This window comes from Etheostoma cragini, chromosome 8 (assembly GCF_013103735.1).
Source record: "Etheostoma cragini isolate CJK2018 chromosome 8, CSU_Ecrag_1.0, whole genome shotgun sequence".
NCBI classification, from domain to species: domain Eukaryota; kingdom Metazoa; phylum Chordata; class Actinopteri; order Perciformes; family Percidae; genus Etheostoma; species Etheostoma cragini.
The window spans coordinates 15,397,750-15,419,765 of NC_048414.1; the positions used below are offsets into that span (position 1 = coordinate 15,397,750).

Sequence of the window (22,016 nt, forward strand, 5' to 3'; positions counted from 1 at the left end):
AACTGTCAGATTAGGAGGGGGCTGTTTGTGTGAAACCAGGGGAGTGTGACCGCCCAGGGAGTTTGACGGGCTTGTTTTGTCATGCCGCAAAATCCCATTCCACCATTTTACGGCATCATCACCAGCCGAAATCAGCCCCTAATGAGATGGTGTTATTTAATTAAGACGGCCCAATGCGTGGCGTACACATTAATCACAACTAATTTAGAGAAAGGGGGTGGTAAAGTACGTGGATGGAAGGAGGGAGTGTGTGGGGATCTAATAGGAAGCTGGAGAGGGACAGTAAAGCTGTAAAATGACTATTATACCTATTATTTTTGTTACCCCGTAAAGGATAGATGGATGGATGTCAGAATAGGGGGGAAAGAGACGCGTACTGAGTAATGAACAGGGGTTGCAGCTGGTGGATATCTTTGATGAGGAGCGGGGATAGATGGACGTGGCATTTGACTACAGTGATACCCTGAGCGGGATTAGACCCCATCCTATGAGGGTATTTGTCTTTTGTTTACCATGATTCTTTGTGCTGCGTGTAGGCCAGTCCCCCTCGTCTGTCGGTTTGCTTGTCTGGCAGTAAGCTGGGGTAATACCATGGACAAGTGGATTTAAAAGGCTGAATAAATAGCATGTTTTGGTACGCAGATGCCTCCTGTTGCATGCACTCACATATGGGACTTGCTGCTGCCTACAGTACAGCAGCATGTTTCAACATGGGTTCTATAATTCTGTTATCCGGCTGTTTCCCAATACTGAAATGTACAATAAGCTGTCTCTGTTAGTGTTAGATATTTGACATAGGGATAGTCATAGACAGCGTTGGGCAGAAATGTGATTACTTTTACTAAGTATTGTAAGTGAAAGGGATTAAAATTTGAAATTCAGCAATCATATTACAGTTACTAATCTCAATAATGCTCAAAGTTACTCAGCGTTTGGACATCAGTTTTTTTTCGCAGTCTTGATGTTGGTTTGGTCTCTGTGTGTTCATTGCAGACTTGTTCAGGATGTGCTGGTTTGGCGCGGGAGTTTGTGGTGTAACCAGACAAATCCGCATTTCTCAATAGCAGAGTTTGGAAAGCTTCTCCAAACACAATTCAACTGCTTGGTTGTGTGTTTTACAATACTCTCCCACACAAATAGATTATTATTGTATTAACAGTTTATTATTTTATATATTATTTTGATTATTAAATTAAAAATTCATGGATTAATCAACATCTGTTTCTTCTTTATGTGATTTTGGGGCATGTAAGGTGATGAGCTAAAAGATTTGTCAAATGACAAAATAAATGATAATTTTTCGAGCAACATTAACCAAATGTTCTGGTTCATGCCGCTTAATTGTGACATTTGTTCTTTTTTTGTTATGTGATAAGAAATGGAAGATTTTTGGCCTTTGGACACGTCAGATAAACAAACAAATACTGTGATCAATTAATCAAGAATACAAGTGTCAGATTAATCTATAATACAAAATTATTATTTATTGCAGCCATAAAAGGATTTTTTGTTTTCTTTAAATGAACTGATTTGCTTATCATAATATTTGGGACAACACCAAAACCATGCTAGATATTGACGGAAACAGCTTCACTTTTAAGACATGATATAGAAACCTGTTGCTGTGTGTAAATCGCAGTAAATGCCTCGCATTTAAGATTCATTGAACTTTCTTTGCCTTCCACACTCTACACTGCCTCTCATACTTTCACACACCCACACCTTCTTTCTAAGCATATCTGCTGCTGTCTTTCACACTCCTACACATGCACATTACGTTGGTATCTCAAAATGACTCATTATGTATTTAATGAGTGTTTAGTGTAGAGCTTTCCCTTTTAAAGTCATTTTCTCTTTCCTCAGAATACCTCTAAAACAGAATTTGTGCTATATGAAGCAGTGAAGTTGGTCATTTCCTCTCTGATTATATTATCGTGCTGTTTTCTGGGACAGAGGGAAGGAGTGTCAGGACGGGCTTCAGCCCAGTTCCTCCATATAATGTACCTCACTGTGACATAAAGAGAAACAGCCACATTGTAAATAATAAACGTCATAACCTTGACGGCGGTGTGCGTCCACTGGGGATATATACGATACATGTACTGTATTGTATAATTGATGAATGTGTCGGCATTTGTGTAAGGGGGGGGGGGGCACACTCTGTCTGTTGTTTGTGCATATGCACCGAACAAGAGTTTGGAGTATTCAGCCTTCTTGGAAACCTTGAATGGAGTCCTGTATAGGGCTCCAGTGGGGGACTCCGTAGTTGTCTATGGCAGAGGCAGAGAAGGAGGATGATGGGGGATTGTTGTCAATTTCCCTGGTGGAAGTTGCTGAGGTAGTAAAACAACTCCACAGTGGCAAAGTGCCAGGGATTGATGAGATCAGTCCTGAAAAACTGAAAGCTCTGGGTGTGGATCGGCTGTTTTGGTTGACACGCCTCTTCAACATTGGGTGGAGGTCTGGGACAATGCCTAGGGAGTGGCAGACCGGAGTGGTGGTTTCCCTCTTCAAAAAGGGGGACCAGAGGGTGTGTGCCAATTATAGGGGTCTCACACTACCTCCCTGGTAAAGTCTACGCCAAGGTGCTGGAAAGGAGGGTTTGGCCGATAGTCGAACCTCAGGTTGAAGAGGAATAATGCGGATTCCGTCCTTGTTGTGAAACAGTGGATCAGATCTTCACTCTCGCAAGGATCCTGGAGTGAGCCTGGGAGTATGCCCAACCGGTCTAAATGTGTTTTGTGGATCTGGAGAAGGCATATGACCTGGGAGATACTGTGGGAGGTGCTGCAGGAGTATGGGGTGAGGGGGTCCCTTCTCAGGGCCATCCAATATCTGTATGACCAGAGCGAGAGCTGTGTCCAGGTTCTCTGCAGTAAGTCGGACTCGTTTCAGGTTTCACTAATTTCTTGTATTTATGAACAGGATATCGAGGCGTAGTCAGGGTGGGGAGGGGTTGCAGTTCGGTGGGCTGGGGATCTCATCGCTGCTTTTTGCGGATTATGTGGTCCTGATGGCATCATCAGCCTGTGACCTTCAGCACACGCTGGATCGGTTTGCAGGCCATGGTTCTCAGAATGAAACCGATGGAGTGCCTTCAGGTAGGGAATGAGTCCTTACCCCAAGTGAAGGAGTTCAAATACCTTGGGGTCTTGTTCGCAAGTGAAGGGACAATGAAGCTAGAGATTGGTTGGAGAATTGGCGTATTGTCCAACTGGGAGGAGGCCTCGGGGAAGACCCAGGACTAGGTGGAGGGATTATATTTTCAACCTTGCTTGGGAACGCCTCGGGATCCCCCAGTCGGAGCTGGTTAATGTGGCTCGGGAAAGGGAAGTTTGGGGTCCCCTGCTGGAGCTGCTGCCCCCCACGCCCCGATACCAGATAAGCGGACAAAGATGGATGGATGGAATAATCATTTCTCAGTTCCGTTTTATTTAAAATTCACCATTTTGCATGGTTTATTCCTTTGTTGCATTAACTGGTTGATGTTCTGGGGGCAATTTTTCAATAAAGGCCAAATCATAAAGCATGTCCTGACATTTCTAAATACCACACAGTGCAGAAGTTGTTTAAAGGCATAAAAGTACAACTGTGTGTGTGTTTGTGTGTGTGTGTGTGTGTGTGTGTGTGTGTGTGTGTGTGTGTGTGTGTGTGTTTGTGTGTGTTTGTGTGTGTAAATATTAGGTGATTATGGTTGAATTCAAGAGTTCTTTTATAAAAACTTTCTACTTGTCAAACTAAAAATACCATTTAAAATCAATACATTGATAATCATAAGTAATAAGTAATTTATGACTTGTGTCCTTTGGTAGCACAAAAAGGTCAGGTGCTGTTATCTTAGAGCTTGCATTGTTTTAGTCCGGTGCAACACTGCCGGCGCCGCTGCTAGTTAGCTTAGCATAGTGAATAGAATCCTATGTTGCCGTTAGCATGGTTTGAGTAAAATTGAGCCAACAAGTAAATAACAACAACCTAATTACTCATTGTGGCCTGCGTATTCACAACCAGTACGAATAGCAATGCAGATAAAGACTAGACGATTTCCTAGGCAGATATTGATTTGGGACTATTTTGGGTGGAATCACAGTCGAAGCCCGTCCAGGACATTATCTAGTCTTAATCTGCATTGCTATTTGCACTCGTTGTGTTAAGCTAACTAGCGGCAGCGCTGCCGGTGTTGCATCGGACTAAAACAAGGCATGCACTGAGACAAAACATGCGTTGACATCTACAGTTAGGCTACCGTGATAAGCCCTATTTCAACAAACAGTGGTGTGTTCCTTTAATCTCCAGCCAGTTTAATACAACACGTGGGCTGGTTCTGTACTGAGAGATGAATTGAAATTGAAGTTTTTCAGTTGCTTTGAGTAATTCTATAGTGATAGTAAAAAGAGTATTGACAGCTTTATGCTCCCTGGTAACTACTACAGCTCAGCATTGTATACTGTAAATGCAATCATAGATACTGTTGTGCACGGGGGGGGGAGAGGCAGTGCATTTTGATGTGGAGCCAGCCAGGGTCGCAATTTAATGTTCTGAATGAGTGCAGCCTTTACAGGGCAGAAGAGGTCACTCAGTTGCCACAGCTACTAAATCACTGGCTCTAAATAATAATATAAATCAGAGTTTTGATGAGTCAGAGTAGTGAAAAGTCTCTCAACATGCTGTTTCATGAGCTTAATATTTAGAGCTCTCATGGGCCTTGTAATCCATGAGTTGGGACTTTGATATAAAAAAAGAAAGAAATTGAATACATGGAGTTGTAGAAAGTGCTTGGTTAATAGCACAGCATGACATTGCAAAGTGTTTTTGGCACTTAGCTGCAGTGTGAGTTGTTGATTTAATGGGAAAATCAAGGGGAAATGCTTTTATAGGTGTACATGTATTTAAAACCTCTTTACATGGCAGATCAGTTACTAACTGCATTCATGTGTCCACAGGTCATGCACATTTTAAAGGAGAAAGCATTTTCATATATTAGAAAATATATACTTTATAATATTTATAAACAAAAAATAAATCACGAACAATTTTGATTACAGTTTAAGCTCCTTTCATTTAAAACAATATTTGACCTATAATTATAAAATAACAATCTGGTGCACAGCAGGTGACCCATTGTATGATAAAAACATATTGGAATGATTATAGATGGAAGAATTATGATGTTAACATGTGCAGTGTTAGCTAATCAGACAAACATAGAGGAGTATCGTGATAATACTCAAGCTTAATCACATTAAAATACAATAAGCAGCAACTTTTTAACTGAGCAATCTAAAAAACAATGACTTCTTAGCACTAAAGATCATTTAAGTAAGATAAAAAAGCAATGATCGTGCAGCTGACCACTTTATTAACAACAGTTAAAATGGCCTTTTTCATTGGTTAATGTCACACAAAGTTAACATCTAAACTCATACAGTAACTTTATGACCCCGTAACGCCCTGTACCCTCTGCACAACATTGTAATTCTTGCATGTGATGGAACAAGACTTTGAAAGGCATTGACATGTCCTTGAATATTTTGTCTGAACAAGTGTGGGGAACCTGATAACATTCCACAGAGGGTCAGAGCTGGCTGAGCTGGCCGTGCTGGCACTGCCACTGCCACTGGCTCTGCGATTAAGCCACTGCAGCCATTTTAGGGCTGATTATTCATGGTGCCACTACACTGATGTTCCACTACACTGAATTCTCTCATTAGGTCATCCGGCTCTAAAGGCCATTAAATTTTCAGTCAGCATGAATAAGACAGAGAGTTCTGCCTCTGATCACGCAGTGCAAAGAGTCCCCAAACTCATCATAGGTTCTCTGCAAAAAAAATAAAACAAGACTTTCCGCACAGAGGTAACATTTGCGCAATTAAATGTGTGATAAGGGTAAGGGTTGGTGGTGGGTTAGTTTTTTTATTTATTTTATTTACAGCGTAGTATATGTTGTGCCAGAAAGCATTTCCAGAGGTATTGATCAGAATTTTGCCGTGGGTAAATGACTCCCAATGGGATCTCCTTGGTAACTGGAGCAGTGCCAAGCCACTGAATGTCTAACTGACTTAATACAGATATAAATTGCCATTCAAATCAAGGCCATTTAATTTGCAGGCTTGCACGGGGCAATGCATCACCCGCGATACTGCATGTTTTTATCAATAAAATTCTGTCACATCTTTTAAATGGATGCTGCATTGACGACATATGATTTTTAAAAGCTTTCCTTCCAGGGAAGAGTATTACTTGCACAATTGTAAACAACAGGTAGTTGGCAATTTGGGTCACTGGCTTCCTACAACTCATAATTCTTCTGTATTGCCTAAGAACACTTGTTATGCTTTTCAGATCTGGACTCGTACATAATATGAAAAAGCACTAGCAATTATCATTAATTAAAAATGAACACCTATTAAAGCTGCTCATTAGCTAATAGCTTAAAAGGATTAACCCCCCATTGCTTTTCAAATGATTGTTAGACTTGTCTGACAAGGACTCATTTCCAAAGTGAACAGCACTGCAAATAGAACCCTTAATGCTATCAGCTAATTGAGTAAATAAAAATAAACCATCAAGGGGAAAGAGAGGAAGTGAACTGTACACCACCAAGGTTGTAGGCAGTTTTTTTTTCCAGAGCTCTCTGCTCAATAGAAAACATTTTTATTGGTGTTTGCAGGCGTCCAGAAAATGACCGGGGGAAAACAAAGACAAATGGAGCCATTGACTTCAAATACGACCCCTTGAAAGCATAGCCAGAGCCCTATCCATCGCCATCTATTATATTCATGAGTGTGACCTGTGGGGGTGTGAGGGGGGGGGAGAGATGGGACTTGAGGGGGAGGTTATGGGTGCCCACCTGCTCCACTCAGCCTCTAAGACACTGGCTGCCAGGAGATCAAACAGACCTCCTCGCTCCCCTCTGTTCTCCTCCTCGCTCCCCGGCACAGGTCCCATATAGGAGGTGACTGACCCACTTTTCCTCCCTCCCTGTGCTATTACCTACAGAAAATAGAGTGATATGGTGTGCGTGCGAGTGTGTTTGGTGAGGTTTGTGGGGCTGAACAAAAGCCTCTTATCTTCACGTACTGTACAGAGATGAAGGCATAACAAGGACTCCAAAGAAAGCATGTCATTTCCAATCAGAAACTATTGCATGTGAGATTGTTTCTCTAATGGCGTGTCTTAACCCTTCTGTTGTCTTCCTGTCAACCATGGTCATTTTTTTTCAACATTATTATCTTTCATTTTTGGATTTCTTGCCAAAGTGTTTTGATATTTTTAATGTTGACATTTTCAGCGCTTATTTGACAGCCCATTTTTTATGACAAAAAATAAATAAATTAACTTAAAACGGGTCAACAAGTAACATGAGGGTTGACCTAGTCTTTGTTTTGATTCTGTGCTGCTGCAGTTGATGTTAACTGAGCTCTCTCCTATCTAGTACATTAATACTGGGGTATATTTGGGATGACCGTGTTGATTTGAAATCAACTAGACATGGGACAAAGTTGCCAAACAAATGGATAATTTGCCAAACACTACAGGACCAAATGTAAGCAGTGATTGCTCTGGTGTAAATTGTTTACAATCCTCAGGGTTTCATGGAAGGTAGAGCCATCGCTCTTTGTTTTCCCAGGATCAGATTGATATTGATTGACTCTGACAGCTAGCATCATGATACTTAGCGGCAGTGACCATTTTCTTTTTGCCCCTTCACTGACTCTCCCTCTTTTGGGTCTTTTTGTGAGTCTTGTTGCTGCCTTCCTTTTTTTGCCTCCTTTTACCACCCTCATAACATACACTTCATTTTTTATGTCCTTTTCACTCTTCTTTACTTGCAGGCCTCACATGGTGACGGAGTACATGGGCATCAGGAATGAGAGTTTTATGAAGATTGCTGCAGTGGGGACGTGGATGGGAGACTTTGTCACTGCGTGGATGGTGAGATTTCAACTCTTGTTGTCCTAAAATGTAATAAGTTTGCATTTATGAAAGGAACAATTTCATTTAGAATTTTAGTCCTACATTATTTACATAAAATTACATGGTTTGGTAACTTTCAGATGTTCAGGGCCCTCAGATGAAGAATGAATCCAATCTATTTTGGTGATCACCTAAATTATCATCCTGTTCCAGCAGGTCTAAATTTACACTTTTCAACACTTAATTTCATAACAAGATAACTCTTAATTTAATAACCATGTCACTAACCAAATTCCAGCAAATTCCTGCTAAATTGCTAAACATTAGTACATTATATTAACATGCTGAACAGTTTTTAGTACTGATATGAAAACAACAATCATTTCCATACCTTACTATGGGAAATATAACCATAACCAACAGTGTTTTATTGAATAGAAAGGCCAAGTTCTAAAACGTTAAATGTTGTTTTCAGTAGTTGACAGTGTACCTAGCTAAATGTTAGCATGCTAACTCGCCAAATACTTTCATGTTTACATTCTAAAACATTACATTGTGCAGGTGTGCAAGGTGTTACGTGAGCGTGTTAACGTCCAGTAACATTCATAGTCCCCGTAGCTACCAGCTAGCTGTAGGAATGTTAAATGCCAATGTTAGCAGCATGCTAATTTTATTGGCTTTTAACATTCAGCTCAAAGCACAGCGGTGCTGATGAAGTACAGCTTGAGCCGTGTACATGTAATATTGGATTTACCATAATTACTAGTATCTGAATTGTAAAAAGTGTTAAAGTAAACATTTAAATCATAATCATGATAACTCTTTTTGAAAGCTCCAAAATATCTGATATGCTGCATAGTAATGTATAAGTGTCTGAAAAAGCAAACATTCATGGATGCCTCACAATTGCCAAAGCTTGTTTTTAAGGTAATGAAACCCAAATTAAATGGATCTGATGCAGTATTGTCCATGCATTGAATGTAACCCTCACTAGTCCGACTCTGCAGCTATACAACCGCAGATTGGGGGCATACAGGAATAACGTTTATTTATCAATTTTCTTTTGTTGTGTGTGTATAAAGCATTACAGGCTTACAGAGCAGCAAATGTTGCTACGTTTAGCTATATTTCTATATTCAGCTCAAAGTTAATATAATGAGAATATTAGAATCATATGGAAAATACACGGTGTAGCCATTCTTCACACAATCCTCCAATTTCTAGGTCAGGTGTATCCTCTCAAAAGGTACACACTTAAAGCCCTCACTGCCAATCTAGTTTAATCTGCCCCCAAATCCTGAGCGTAACATGCAGTTTGATCTGAGATGGGTCAAAGGAAACAATGAATCCGCAGGGATTGAAGGGGTATGTTGGAGGAGAAAGCTACCTCTGTTCATTTGTCAACATAAAGAGAGGAGGAGAGCTCCAGCGGGAGTAGACTACCTGTGGTGGGAGGAGTGGGGTTCTGGCACCGGCATGCAAACAGCTGAGACAAGTTGACAAGCTCCCTCACCGGTCACATTAGTATTCTACAGTACATACTGCAGCGAAAGATAGCGGGTGGAAGGAGAGACAGGAGAGTCGGTGGAGGAGGGAGGTAAGGATAAGAAACAGAGGTGAAGGAGAAAGGGAAATGTAGAGTCTGGTCAGAAGGGAGACGGGGGAAGCAGCAAGTGAGAAGGTGAATCAGGGAAAGGAAGGTGTGTGTTTGTGTGTGTGTGTGTGTGTGTGTGTGTGTGTGTGTGTGTGTGTGTGTGTGTGTGTGTGTGTATATATTAGAGAGAAAGAGAAAGTTGGGCAAGGCAAAGTGCTGATTCCAAAAATTACTCTTTTTTTTTTTTACATTCGATTTAACTCAACAAGACACTTTCAAGATGACCTCTGTGTCTCCTCCGCCTTGCATATTTACAGTGTGTCTTCACTAGATGAGCGAACAGGTATTGTCTGTTTTTTTGCTATGCTGAAACAGCTCATACATCGCCCTATTTCAAATACTTTTTTTCAACAAGATCTACAGTATCTGCAGTGAGGCGCTTTATTGATGTACTGACCTTGCTTCTGCAGTGGCTACACACAAAGAATATAGTGCCAATGTTCATACTCGTGGATAAAATGCTCTCTAATACAACTCTGTATTCATGTAAGAAAATTGAAAATTACAACATTATCACCAACTGATATAGGCAGCAGAAAGACAGATGCAACCAAAACATTATGTAACAACAAGTCCATATTTATCGAATATAATCACAGACTCATTAGTGCTTAATCACAGACAAAGTGTTATTCAGTATCAACTACAGTATTCGGTATTTGAATATAAACAGGCATACTGTCACTTTTTTCCATCTAGAATTATTTGTTATTTAGCATATATATTAGTATATGTGTATATATATGTATATATATATATATGTGTATATATATATATATATATATATATATATATATATATATATATATATATATATATATATAATATGAATTAAGCAAACTCCACTCTGGCTTGAAAGTCCTGTATGTTAAAGCCCACCCATAAACTAACCTCCTCAACATCCAATCTTCATATGTAATTGTATATGCAATTTCCTTTCTGCAGGTGACTGATATGATGCTCCAGGATCAGCACTACCCAGACTGGGGCAAAACAGCCAGAAGGTTTTGGAAACAAGGCAACAACAGGATTGTTCTATTCTGGTAAATTGTCTTCATACATTTTACATAAACTGTTAGGTTGTGTGAAATATACTGTTAGGCTGTGTGTCTCTCTCTGTCTGCATGCACATGCTCGTGACAATTTCTCTATCAAATGGCTTACTAAAATGCATTATATATTCCTACAAGTCTCTGTAGATGTGTTTGTGCATGCATATGTGTGTGTTTTGTGGTCTCCCCAGCACATTGCAGGGTTACATACAGTCAATAACCGTGTTAATCTATCCTCACTCAGTGTCAGCACCTTTAATTAGAAGAACAGGGTGAAAATCAATGGATACAGCAAGGTTGCGGTGCAAACCATAGCCCTGCCTTCTACTTCTTGTACCATAAGGTGTGACCCTTAAATAACTGCTAAACAAATGCTGCAAACCATGTCTGATATGCCCATTACTCGACAGCCAAGAAGAAGTGCTCCCTGTTTAGATGTATTACACCACCACTGCACTGTCCCAGCGGTGTTCATTCACCAAAGTGGCTCAGGGCTGTCAGTCAAATACGACATGCGAACGCCTCTCCAGCGGTTCATTTTAGGGTTAGAGGGAGAAGTGAAGGACGTGAAGAAGACAATACGATTTAAACAGTTTGACATCTGTTTGATATGTCCATAGAGAGGTCGGGCTATAGACATCTCCCTCTTCAAATACAGTTTGGCTGTGGTCTTTAACATTTCCTTTCCCAGAATTGATTCACCTGCGATTAGAATGCAAGCAGACAAATTGTTCTCTGACTTTTTCTGCAGCCCTTCATTTTATTGGCAGATGCCTCAACTCGCACTGTAACAATCAATGCCAGATTTGACAAGCTTTGTTTGAAATTCATAGCTTGAAATATGATAGATAAGTGCGTTTCTGAATATGTATTGCGCTGAAGGGCCGTGGCAAATTGTGAAGGACAGTGCCAAAAATATTTCCTATGTGGAATAATAAAAACCTTAAAAATGCATCTCCCTAACAGTTGAAATGGGATATAAGCTGGCATTCGCTATCTGCAATGCAGCCAGCTGATGTGTGGTGTGAGAATGCACACAACAGCACAGCAACCACCGGGTGACATTGAGACACAGTGCACAGTGGACAATAGTACTAGCCTTTCTCATTTTGCCTCTTTCTCATGGCTTAGACATTTTCCAGTAATCTGTGAATGCAGAATTATAACAATGTGACATAAACACAATGTAGAGAGTGTAAAAGATCACAGAAGTAAACACAGAAATCCCAGTATGAAAGTAAATTAAATATTTTGGCTCATGTTAAATATGGAAATACATGGAAATATTTATGCAGTAGGATTTGAACTGCATTGTCTCTGCTTCCACAAACTGACAAACAGAAACAGTTTTCCTCTGTGCACATTCATCTTCCTGGAAGCTTTATCTGCTGCCATTTTTCAAATCCAGGTAAAATTGTTGTTCAATACATTGTTTGGTCCATGAAAAGAGAAACTGAATTTATCTGGTTTATCTTTTCGAGCAAGTGAGGAAGTGGAGCTGTTCGTCTTCCAAGATAAACACTATTAACTGTCATCTAGTTTGCAATTTTAAAATGATATTTAAACGTTTTTTCAAGGTCCTGCACTTTTTAATGTGCGTCATTCATTGATGTATCTCCCCGCCTCCCTTTCCTTTTCTATCCTTGTCTCTCTCTCCCCTTTCCTCGTCTCCTCTCCTGTGCTTTCTCCCTTCCTCTTCCTTTTTTCCCCCCTTCCCCTTTCCTTCTTTTTTGTTCCCTACTTCCTTCCTCTTATTTCTTCCTTTTGCTCTTCTCCTTATCCTCTTCTCTTTTCTACTCTCCTACCCTCGCTTAATCCAACTCTGCTTTCTTTTCCTTCTTTCCTTTCCTTTTCCTTTTTTCTCTTTTATATAACCTCCTTATGTTTCCTCCTCTCCTCTCCTCTTCTCGCTGCAGGACGGTGCTCATCTCGCTGACGTCGGTGGTCGTTCTGGTCATCAGTACCGACTGGATCAGCTGGGACAACCTGAACCGAGGCTTCCTGCCCAGCGACGAGGTCTCCAGAGCCTTCCTGGCCTCCTTCATCTTGGTCTTCGACCTTCTCATTGTCATGCAGGTAGGCCGCTCCCCTGTGGCCAATTAAAAAAAGGGAGCTGGGACATATCTGGGCTTACTCTGCTACCCATCATGCCAGTCCCCCCCCCCCCCCCCCCCCCCCCCCCCCCCCCCCCCCCCCCACTCCTATTCATCAGAGCGGCGACAGGGGTGTTTGATCACTCTCAGTTGGCATGGACACAAGTGCATGCACAAACACACATACATACACCCACAAATATTAAGATATACAAACTGTTGTCTACTCTTTTACATCTCCTACATCCCTGTTTCCGAGACCTCACCCTTGCCCCCCCCCCCCCTCCCTTGTGAGACTAGTTTATTTTCTTTCATGATGACTCATAAGATTGGAGTATTTCTCACTTTCTCTTTCCCCCCTCTTTTTTTTCCACCCAATGTCCTCCCTCCCACAGGAGAGTGTACATCAATAAAGCCTGTGTCAGTGGCTCATGAATATGCAAATGTGTTTGTCTGGGCATAACTGTGTATTGAGGAGATAGAGAGTGGGAGAAGGCGTTTTTAGATTTTTCTTTACGCCATTAGCCAGGAGCCAGAACTACAGGCCAATCATCTATGGGGTTTGACTACGGGCCTAATTCAACACGACTCGTCCAAATGCTTAATGAACATATTTCACAAGGCCTTGTTGGTGGGTATTTGAGGACACAAGACTAATATTTGGTGTCTTCCAAAATATACGATTCCATTCTGTTGATTATGCCAATTACTAAGAGCCTGCAACTGCATGGGAGAACATTTTCTAGTGTAACAAATACACCACTCTGCAGAAACCTGGCAAGGACACCACTTTAATTCCCATGGTGTTATGTATTAAAACAACTGCACCACTAAAAGTTATTTCTCAACTTATTTATTGAAACAATTAATTAATTTAAGCAGGGCTTCTGGCCGTTCTGGCCAGTTAATACTTCAAACTGTGTTTTTTTCTCATTTATTTAGCCTATTATTGTGATTATGCAGATATATAGAAACAGCTCAGCCTAGAGTAGTATGCAAGCATTTTATCACAAAGATGCTGATGTTTTGCTGAGGCCAGCTTTCTAAAAAAAAATAAAAACACATCTGTGGTTTGACATGAAGGACATACTCCCTATTTTGACATCTTGGTTTGACCCACAGGGAGGGTCTGGCCCCTGCTACTCTCTCTCCTCCCTGTGACTCCCTCTCCGCCTTACTTGGAGGAGGTATATCACTCGCTATTTGCATGAATTTGTTTACGGCAGGCCCTTCTCCTTTTCTGCACAGTGTACAGCAAGCACATTTACTACAGTTATTTATAACTATATACTATATATTATAGTTAGCCTGCGTCGTTATACGGCCCAAGCACTGGCGGCCGTCGCTACATTCCACCAGTCAATAAAAATTCATCCGTCGCAGCCCTCTCTACAGCTTCATTTGCCTCCATCTTGGAGCTCAGGGTGCCATAGTTAATCCTTCACCTCCATGAGAAAAGATGGGTGTTGTTGTTCTCAAACTAATTAATACCCCAATTAATGACCTGTCTGGATTTGCCTCCAAGCTGGGTTTTACTGTTTTTCATAATTTTGTGTATAATTGTACTGTTTCTCTGCATTTTCCCAGCTAAGTGTCAGATTTCTATGGCCTTTGTGTATGTGCATACATGCATTTACATATGCTGATGATATACACTACCAGTTTACTCTTCCCCCTATATGTCTTTGAGACTCATTATTTTGTGGGAGGGAGGTACATGGCTTAAATGCCATGCCTGTTAGTGCTATAGCAACAGATACTGCAGATATGGAAGAGGACGGGAGGACTTAATTAATATCCAAGGGGCCATCATCAAGCTGTTATGCTTTTCTTAGATATTGACATGGGAAACTCTGGATCACATGAGGAGACAGGAAATCTAGACTTGTGATAATATAATGCAGCCAGACGCTCTGTGCAAACAACGGGAAAATGTAGCCAATATAAAAATAAAAATAAATTACGTGCCTTGTTTTTGTTTCTTTACAGCGATGATGATTTGCGAGGTGATTAAGTCAGCTCAATAGAAAGAACATTTAAATGTTCAGCCTCTGTGTGATTTTTATCAGTTTCAAATGTGTTAGTCATTTTAAATACACACTTTCATAGTGCATAAATAGCTAGTAACTAATTACAGTTACGGTAGGGATTCTTTTTGAGTTTTGAGTACCTCAAATATATATTTGTATTACACTTCTAACAGTAGAAACAGATTCACTATAAAATAAAGCAATTATGATAGTAATGTCCATTAATAAGCTTACTTTTTTTATTGAAGGAACCAACTGATGTCACAAAGTCAAATACAGGCCTCCAAAGTCAGTATTTAGGGAAAAATAAGACAGGACAAACATGTACAATTCAATTTTCTTAGCATATTCAATTAAGCAAAATTGTCTACATTTAATTTACTGAAAAGTCACAACGGTGATCACAGTTTTGTTCTCTTAGCCCATTTAAAGTTAAAAGTTAAAGCATTTTGGAGATGCACATAGTTTTGGAAAGATCCGCTCTAAATTGTTTGCCACCCGTAAAATTATATTTCATTCATTAAATTGATTCATTTAGTTTGCATATGCATCCCATCAAGAGTCGCAACTGCTTCTGGTCCCCAAATACAACTACATACTAGCAAAAAGAGCCAAGTGACACCACAGGGCATGGGCTGCTTCTAAATGTCAGTTTGGGGGGCCTGTTGATGTGTTTTGACATGTTGAAATCCCAGTGCACATTAGTACACTCCACACGCCTGTAAACACACAGTGTAGTTTTCAGTGTACAGCAGCTGGCACCAAGTTTGACCCCCAGTTAGTCCATGAAGATACTCCACAGAGACTTAATATCAGCAAATATGAGAAAGTTCATTGTTTTCCTCACCCAATAAAGCTCGATACATGGCTGACATTTGTCATGTCAATGTGGTTGGTGAAATGTGTTTTTGCAGCCGAGGCAACGTTATGAAAGTGGCAAGAAACATTTACGTGTGTGAATGCGTGTGTTTGCTTGTTTCAGGACTGGGAGTTCCCTCAATTCATGGGTGACCTGGATATGAATCTACCAGGAATGTCAACTACGCATGTGAAGGTCAAGCTTCCTGTCTGCAAGAGTATCTTTAAAGAGGAGTACCACATTCATATCACAGGTACAAGCAGACATGTGCACGGTGCTGCATGCAAAGAACAGTGTCTCTCCCTTACTAAATAGTTCTTTACAGTTTCAAATTAAAGCCCATATTCATTAACTGATTATATGGCAAAAAATAAGGGAGACATACTTATAGTTTATAGTTTGGCCTACTTCTGCATTGTGTTATGAATGCCAAACTTGCACTCCCTGCTCTAGTTTAGCATTTTCCTGCATGTAGGAAACAGTTTGATGGTTAAACCACAGCAACAATTTATAATACATGTGTAGCTGATGTGGCACACAGGTGGCTCCACTGCTGAAACGGTGTTTCTCGTGTTCCTCCCTGTCGTTTGCCGAGACACATCTCTCCTCATCTTTCACGTCTGTGTCTTAATGTTCTCGGCAAGCGCGTGTCTTTCCCATTTGAAACTGTCCTCCCGGTTTCTCCATTTTGTTCCATTGAGTGCACACGCTGACTCACAGCCATAAAGAGAAGGCAAAACCAATGTTCCTGTGGTAAATGTGAAGCTGTTCAAACGCTCAGGGATTCGGGAAAGGTTGTTAACCCTAATGCGTTGCATATCCATTAAGCATTATGGAAATGACTCCGGTTCGACGTGATTGGTTTAACTAAAAGCTTATTAACGGCATATCACGGGGAGAGAAAGAGAGAGGTGTTGCATGTACCCGGGGAGACATCTGCCTGCTATCAGTCAACCTGGGGAGATGGCTGTCTCGTGGTAATGTAGTGATCTTGTTAGAAGATACTGTTGAGGAAGTAGCACATACAAATGGATCTGTCTCAATCCGTGAGAGATATGCAAAGGGAGTGGGATTCCTGATAAAGGAAGGTGACAGCGTATCTATCTGTCTGACTCTGCCCTTTAAATCTAGTTTGGAGTAGGCTTGCACTGTACATCCATCTGTCTGTCTGTTAAATTATCTGTACAGTGTGTCCATGTTTATTCCTTGCTTATCTGTCAAAAAATAGTCTGTAATCTAACCAAAGTCCTGTGTCTTGTGACAGGTAAGTGGTTCAACTACGGTATCATCTTCCTTGTCCTGATATTGGACCTTAACATGTGGAAGAACCAGATCTTCTACAAGCCCTACGAGTACGGTCAGTATGTTGGGCCTGGTGAGAAGATCTTCACAGTGGAGGAGCCAGAAACACTCAGCTCCTTCAACCACAGCACACTCACCTACAAGTGGCGCTCCACCAACATCAATCCTGACAGCAACTTAACCTACGTGGAGCGGGACATGTTCCTCCATAGCCGCTACACCGGAGCCAGCCTGGACATTAAGTGCCTGGCCTTCATCCCGAGCCTGGCGGCTTTTGTCCTCTTCGGATTCTTCATTTGGTTTTTTGGGCGATTTCAGGAGAGTGAGACCTTCACGGAAAACCAAGACAAGACGTATGAGAGGATCAAGAGAAAGTCGCCGTCGGAGTACAGCAAGGAGATGGGTGTGACGCCAGAGGAGGTGCACATAACCATGGGTGACAGTCTGAAACGAACGGGAATGCCCATGCTGCTCTCGGTGGACGGGCCACACTTTGGAGCAACGTCCTCTACGAACTCAACGATTTCCATGGATACCCAAGAGACACATTCAAGCATTGTGATTGACAGCGCTGAGGAACCAGCAGTCTCTTTTGATGTCCACAAGCTCTCTCCATAATGTCAGGAGCTCATGAAACATTGAACTATTTAAGTGTGGACTGATTAAAAATGAAAGTTCAAAATGTAGTTCATCAAGATCTTAAATCAAGGTTTTCCTTCGGATAGCACCAAGCTGCAACAGAAGTTGACCACAACTGTATATGAGAGTCGGGAGAAGGACAACGCTATGCTCCGTAATCTTGATGCGGCCTGCAGATTGCAGTTGCATTTGTCTGAATATATTTTTGTAAAACTATCTTTTTAAAAAACAGAATGCAAACTTTAAATTCACATGGTGCTCGCTCGGATTTTGCATTTTCATATTTCAATTTTGTCACGGGAAACTATTTTGGTGCCTGTATCAGGAGTATTTCTACAGTTGTGAAACTGCAGTCAGGTGGATTTTATTGTATCACACCAGTGTTACAACTACAATAGTGCCTTTATATTTCATATCTTCAGATACAGACAGAAACATATTCAGTCCATACAGGCAACAAAATGTAAGACTTATATGTGCTTTAATATACGGATAATTGTTACCTCATTTGATCCCAAAACTTTCATTTTTTTTCATGTGAGGTCACTCTTACTCTCACTTCTTGTTGAAATTACATAATTGTGAACATCAATGTACTTCAAAGACCTATTCATATCCCTTCACTTGATATTAGTTTGCAGAGATAATAAATTAAATCATTTAAGATCAAATATTCAACCAAGTAGCCTCCTCATGTTTGCTTATGTTGCTGCTGCACCTGGACTGAATACCAAAAGAGTCGGAAAGGTGGTTTTGCCCTTGGCATAAACATGTCATTGAAGTGCAGACGAGGCTTCTGCTCCAAAGCTCAGGGCTTCTTTTTGTCTAGATAAACCTTAAAAGTTTTAGAAGCAGCCTGGTAAATGCATGAAAATGTATTTATTTATTTGACACATTATTCTGGTGTAAAAAAAAGAATCCCTGGCATTTGGCTGCAACTGAAACCTGCAGTATGGATCTTTACACAGGCTTTGAAAGTGTTCACTGCCTTTTTAAATATTTTACTTTGCTACAAAGTCTCTTTAAAAAAAAAATATATATATATATATATCTATATTTGGTGTTCGTGGTCCAAAACATTATGCACTTCAGTAGTTTTCTGTAAAGTGCAAATACCTACTCAATTATTACAACATTACTAACCGTACTGCTTTATATAAGTTTGGCACATTTCAGTAAGTACTTTGCATCTAAATGTGACCAAAGATAACAAATAATTCACTATTGAACAGAAAGCGCTGCATAAGATGATATGCTAATTCAGAAGATCTATTCATGATAGACAGAGTGGAATGATATTATGTGTTATTGCTCATCACTCGGCATTATAATGGACTGTAATGTGCTATACTGTCCTGGGTAAATGATTTTCCAAAAAGAGGGAGGTATCAAATCCAGATCCTTTGCTCCTTAATAACCCAATTGTGCAAGAGTTTTGTTAAACATTATTATAAGTAATATAGCCCGGGTTTTTTGCGGTATTAACTTATAATCAATTAATAAATTGCTAGCATTTATATATTTATATAGCAACGTACAAAATAATGAATAAAAGATCATTACATTTGCCAGTTAATGATTCTGCATTATTTTATTATTCTATCTTCAAATGATAAATGAAAATATGTAGTCAAAAAATGTATTTATAAATTTGTTGAAAAATGACATTGTATTTCCTTGTGTGTCTTCCTATCATAATGCATCTCACAATTCATGTGTCTGCTGCTTTACCATTTACAGTTTTCCTTTCTGAATGGCTTGAATTTAAAGACATCTCTCTATATCTACATCTTGTGGAATCTAATCCAGACCGAGCTCGGATTGGCCAGCTGTTATAGAAGGTATTGGCCAGTCAGAGCTTCTGCTGCTGCTCTGAGGGGTTGGATTTCATTCTTACATGTCTTAGTCAAATAGTTTATTCATACACCAATTAAAGTAACCTCTAATCAATTGATTTAATAATCCATAATAGTTTTCATGTATTAATTGATCATATATAACACTGTTAAACTTATTAAATATTCCAGTGGCGCACTCCAGGGTCCTTAAAGGAATTCCCTCTGTGTGTGTGTGTGTGTGTGTGTGTGTTTGTAGTACATTGTGGAGTCTGAGGTGTCTATTCCCGTCAATAAACTGTGTCAGTTTTATACCTAATAGTTCATGTTGTGTGTGTGTTTTTGTGTGCACTGAAGGCTTGTGAAGTGCGTAAGTGTTTGCTACACTTGTTTTTGACAAAGGCCATTCTGTGAAGAGGTCAATTAATTTAGCATAATTAGTTTGCAGCTCCTGGCTTTGTAATTATCCTTTTATACATTAGAGCTCTATGAGGACATTAGATATTAGTGTCTCACCAAAGGGCAGAACCTCTCTGGACTTGAAGGGGTCTAATCTGTTTGTAATGTATTGTGTTTAATGTGAAGTGAAAGTGCAGGTTTCCTCTTTGTTATCCAATTTAATGTTTTCATTGTATTGTGTTGCAAAACTGACACTTCCATCAGTTCCTGTGTGTTTGTGCTTTTTTTACATGAAGGAGAGGAAATCTCCTTTCGGTGTTTGCTCAGTGTACTGTACATCTGTTGAACCTTGTGTTACCAATAAATTAATAGCTTTGTTATCTACTCCATTTTCTCTTGACCAATTTGTGAGATTCAATTATGTTAGAACATTTTTTAACAAGGTTTACAAATGTTACGTTTTTTTGTATTTGCTTGGGAAATTGTTGCCAAGCAACAGCACTGTTCAAGCTTCTTGCAGCTGCTGACCCAATTAATATGGGCGATATGAGAAATAATGATACTATCTTCACAAGGACACTTGAATATGTAGCCTGCGTACACATGACACTGGGCTCAGATTAGTATGAGCCCTGCTATGGGCCTGTCTTTGTTTGATTTATCCCAGTGAGAAACAATTTGAATTTGTAATGGGCTTTGTTCCCCAGCTGATTTTCTTGCAGATCTGCACGTATACGTGTGAATGAGTTACATATTGGGTTGAAAATATCTGAGGAAGGAAAAGTGAACAGAGATTTGGAGGCAGTAGTTATCACACCAGGGTTGGGACCTCTCCAAGTGCTCCTTGGTCCTGCGATAATTAATAAGTTATGAAAAAAGGAAAACGTGTGGCTTTTGGGATAGATGTATAAAATAGACTGGCCAAATAAATACATGGCCAAGAAAATATGTAGATATTCAGATTCCCTAAAGGATGAATCATAATGTTGTTGATCCCTTGACTTTTAGTCTAGCGACACCTTGAAAATTGAAATTCGAATTGAATAGTGGTACATGGGACCATAGAAACAGTGTCTGATAAACAGTAGTACATTACAGTTAAGAATGATGATGAAATATTAAATCCATAGATAATGTAGTCTAATCGGTTCATGCTCCACACTTTGGTGACAATCTCAGTATCTTAAAACTTTTATGATCTAAACTGTTGCGGGGAGGGAAGGAGGACCCAAACGCAGAGTAGCCAGAGGGAATTTCTGAAGGGTTTTTTGGGAACAGTACAAGAACAAAGGGAAAAAAGGGAAAAAGTCCAAACACCAAAAAACCCAAAACAAGGCATAGGGGAAGGCGATCCAACGGCAGGGAAAAGCTTCACGGGGGAAAACTCACTGGGAACACTGGAACAGGCAGAAGACTCAGTCAGGCAGATCAACCGCTGGGCAAGACGACTCAACATGTCAAGCAGACTGGAAGATCTGACACAATACAAAAGGAACACAGGGGTTAAATACATGAGGTAATGAAGTAACGGGTGTTACGTCCCAATGTCTAGGGGTAGCCAAGACGCAACATAACGAATGCCCCCCCCCCCGCACTTTTCCCACTCCCAAACAAGGCCAGAACAGAAGACTTGCCAATTAACAGTTTCTGTTTAATACAGAGGTGATGTCCCAAAATAAGAAACAAAATTATACTAGAGGCAACCTAAACTTTCCTACACAAAACAACATACAAAGAAAAGACAAAGGTCTAACCTGATCTCCTACATGAATAAAACAGTAGAAAAAGGTACAAACAAAAGAAAGGACTTCTCACTCCTACCGCACTGTTATTAGCAGCACAAAACCAATCTGAAACATTACTTACACAATCTTAAATCATCGCACAGTTATACAGAGGCACATGTTTGGGTTTGGCAGAGTGAAGAGAGAAGGGGGGCGGAGTTCTTGTCAGATGGGGCTTTAAAATGGCTCCCGTCCTTCTGGCGACCAATCAGGAGACAGCAATCACCTCTGCTGATCCAATCCAGTGTGCACACCTGGTCTCCATTATCTGTAGTAGAGGAGCACCTACTAGAGCAGGGTGAGAGACATAATACAAAAATGACCCCAGGGTCATAACACGGGGAACAGGTGAGACATCAGGTGAATCACGTTAGGGCGGGGTAGGACAATCAGACACACAGAGCAAAGCTAGACAGGAGAAGACAAGACAGGAAACTACACTATCACAATAAAAC

The 22,016-nt window shown here is 40.4% G+C and overlaps 1 protein-coding gene across 1 annotated transcript in view; it reads left to right on the forward strand.

The window, feature by feature from the left end:
- tmem117 (transmembrane protein 117) overlaps positions 1-20,161 on the forward strand; it is a 43,631-nt gene extending 23,470 nt beyond the window's left edge. The window contains exons 4-8 of the mRNA XM_034879722.1: positions 7,833-7,932; positions 10,514-10,611; positions 12,537-12,696; positions 15,726-15,855; positions 16,867-20,161. Of these exons, the coding sequence (XP_034735613.1) occupies positions 7,833-7,932; positions 10,514-10,611; positions 12,537-12,696; positions 15,726-15,855; positions 16,867-17,522 (1,144 nt within the window). The 3' untranslated portion in view covers positions 17,523-20,161. The remainder of the gene's footprint in view (positions 1-7,832; positions 7,933-10,513; positions 10,612-12,536; positions 12,697-15,725; positions 15,856-16,866) is intronic.
- Positions 20,162-22,016: the final 1,855 nt, after the last annotated feature.